Below are 2,849 nucleotides of genomic sequence, written 5' to 3'. Positions count from 1 at the left end.
TCGGGCTGCTGAATGGTCTGAACATCGAGCGCCAGATGGTCGTCCCTTCTACTACCATGCTGGGCGCGGTGAAAGCGTTTGGGAAAAACCGCAGGCTTTGCGAGATACGGAAGCAGCTCGCATGGCTAGCAATGGGGTGTGGGGTGTGGGATGCGGTTATGTTTCCCTCTACGCATTTTTTCCTGGAGACAGTATAGCTGGGTGGTCGGTCGCCCTGGAAGGTACGAAAACTGCAAATGGCAAGTACGGCTTGCAAGAAATCACCCAAAACTGTATGGAATGACTTTATAGTTTAAACAGTGGGTGTCCAGGGTCTCAGGTTGATCGAAAAAATATTACTGCTAAGAAATATGACGATCTTCCCATCAGGTTACGAGGGCTGAGATGTATTTCTTTCTCATGTTAGTATCCCATTCTTGCTGAAAAGCTGCGGAGGTTTTTCTTGTCTAACTATTGAAATTTATAAATAGTGAACATAAAGCAGGAATGCTCTCCTTACGCTGCGCTGTAAACATGTACTTCCAGTTTGATTTAGGGCATACACTCGCGTGCAAGCAAGTCTACTTTGAAGACAACTTTCAGTTTTACGGTAAAGGCAATATTTGCCATTACGGAGGGAGAAAATTTGATCAAGGAGATCATGGCTACGTCCACGACGTAGAGTCTCTAAAGCTTCTATATGCGTGTTGCGAACGTTTTGACAAACTTAATATTTTTCCAATCTTCGGTGGCGGATATAAAAATCGAATATACCGTATGTGGCCATTTTTAGCAAACTAATTTTCTATTTCTTCCTCCTGCAGATTGCAAATAGAAATGATTTCATTGTAATTAGATTTATTTTACATATTATCCTTCGGACATCGTTGAGAGAGACAAACGTATATATTGAATGAATGCCGGTAAATGAATCTTTTTCAAATTTGTGATAATATTACGTTGAAGTTGTATCGGATCCTGAACAACTAGTGGTGTCCTTAAATTAATCATACGATCTGAGCGAGCAATTTTCACATAACAGTGATACCTACAAAATATAATGAAATTTTCATTTAATTATGATCGTATGATTCAATGTATTCCACCTGGTTGGCATTTCCTTTTCCAAATCCTCAATTTTTAGGAGCTTTCCCAGGTACGGGCAAACAGCATATGCTTCAAAATCGAATTGCGAGTAAAATTCGAAGAAAAGCCTTAAATACATTTGAATGCTCGTCGCTGTTACGGACACCTTATCCTTATTTACATCACTTAGAGCGCAAAAACCGAACGTTGCCAACCAAGCTGTTAAAATATTTAATTATAAGCGTAAGCGTAAACCATTCAATGTTTTCATTTAGTTTCACTTACGACCGATGAATATAGCTTTCTTCAAGTCAATACTTTTCTGAAGGAATTCGACAGAGGGCAAAATTTCTTTAATTTGTAGAAAGTAAGTAACCATTAACACCATACTATAAGTGGGATAACAAGGCGTTAAACGAGCACATCGCCACCAGTTTTTTAAAAAAAGACAAATGTGTCTTGTTAAAATTTATTGGCAAATGATTCCCTTTTCATTCTGAAAGTAATGAAAATTAATTTTACTCACCAATCGGTTGTATGTCAAAGAAATGCTCTATTAGTTTAGTATTTATAACCGCCAAGCTGTTCGAGAAACTGATTTCGCATTTAATACGTGCAGAAAAGTTATACGCTTTTATTACAGGCACAAGAGCTCGCTCAACTTTTCCCTCTATTTTCCATATATACGGAACCATCCTCATAGCCTTGCTTACTTTTTTAAATTTATTCATAATATACGGTGAAGGTTGATTCTCGAAGACTTCGAATGTATCGCCGATATCGAGGAAAATATCGAAATTGGAATCCCGTTCGCCTATACCCGTAATCCGCGACCCAATTCGATAAACCCGCAATGTTTGTTTGGGAAACAACGGTTTCACGAGATCAAATAATTGGCTCTCAATAACCTCATACTCGGGTATTGATTTTAATTCATCGGCTATTAGCAATTGATCCGCAATGAATTTGATCAGATCTTTATTTAGCAAGTCTTCAATGTCTGAAAATCAAAAACAAATCAAAAAATTATATTTTTTAAACTTTGTATATGTATTGAAATGAATGAAAATTCTATATACTTAACGATGGATGATTTGATAACTGCTGTATCTGATCTTGACGTGCAACATGTTTAGTGGTTTCCTTACTGCACTTTGCCAAATCATAATCTTCCAAAATAAAAAGAAATATTTTAATACTTTCTACATTTGAATGGACGCAAATGTCAAATACTTGTGGGAGACATGATTGGACTTTCTGATTGAATTTCGCATTTTGATCCCATCTTCTTAATGTGGCCTGGACTTGTAACGTGTTCAGCTGCTCGTTCAGTAGACTGTCTAAAATCGATCTTGCAACGGGAACAGCGATAATTTCGCTCAATTCCGACCATTTCCGCGCGCCACGCTAATCTGGATTTTTCTGTGTCGACAATTTCTTCATTGTTTCGGTCCAAGAACTTTTCAATAACAGTGATAATACCATACAAAGCATGGATAAGGTGTTTATCTATATATTTATGATGTAAACTCAAGCGCCTGAACTTTTTCATAAACAAGTGGGCCTCCAATGTCATGGGATTTAACTGTACTTATTTAAAGAAGAAATTAAAAAAAAACAAAAAAATTGAAATAAAATGCTTTGTATTAAATAAAAATTTAAGTTGGAGTAACTAGCCAAACAAAAGATTTCATTGTCATTTTATTCATATAAAAACATTAACAATAAAAAAAATAGGCAAATTCGATAAATAATTAAAGGCAAACGTAATCATAACTGAGTAC

At 36.3% G+C, this 2,849-nt stretch overlaps 1 protein-coding gene across 1 annotated transcript; it reads right to left on the bottom strand.

Annotated features, from left to right (window-relative positions):
• Positions 1–6: 6 nt before the first annotated feature.
• On the bottom strand, positions 7–2,842 carry LOC119643962 (terminal uridylyltransferase Tailor-like). Its single transcript, XM_038043476.1, has 5 exons — positions 2,299–2,842; positions 2,145–2,234; positions 1,592–2,065; positions 1,351–1,527; positions 7–1,284 (listed from the first exon to the last, which is right to left on the bottom strand). Exons 1-5 carry the CDS (start codon positions 2,639–2,641, stop codon positions 1,049–1,051), a joined length of 1,320 nt encoding a protein of 439 aa, XP_037899404.1. The 5' UTR covers positions 2,642–2,842; the 3' UTR covers positions 7–1,048.
• Between the last annotated feature and the right edge of the window lie 7 nt (positions 2,843–2,849).

Source organism: Glossina fuscipes, unplaced genomic scaffold, assembly GCF_014805625.2.
Source record: "Glossina fuscipes isolate IAEA_lab_2018 unplaced genomic scaffold, Yale_Gfus_2 75074, whole genome shotgun sequence".
Classification (NCBI taxonomy): domain Eukaryota; kingdom Metazoa; phylum Arthropoda; class Insecta; order Diptera; family Glossinidae; genus Glossina; species Glossina fuscipes.
This window is presented reverse-complemented; position numbering and strand designations above follow the sequence as displayed.

Coding starts and splice junctions, on each gene's coding strand:
- LOC119643962 (XM_038043476.1), bottom strand. CDS start 2,641: ATGACATTGGAGGCCCACTTGTTTATGAAAAAGTTCAGGCGCTTGAGT. Junction 2,235..2,298: donor TCCAATCATGTCTCCCACAA/GTATTTGACATT, acceptor TTATTTTGGAAG/ATTATGATTTGGCAAAGTGC. Junction 2,066..2,144: donor ATCAAATCATCCATCGTTAA/GTATATAGAATT, acceptor TTTGATTTTCAG/ACATTGAAGACTTGCTAAAT.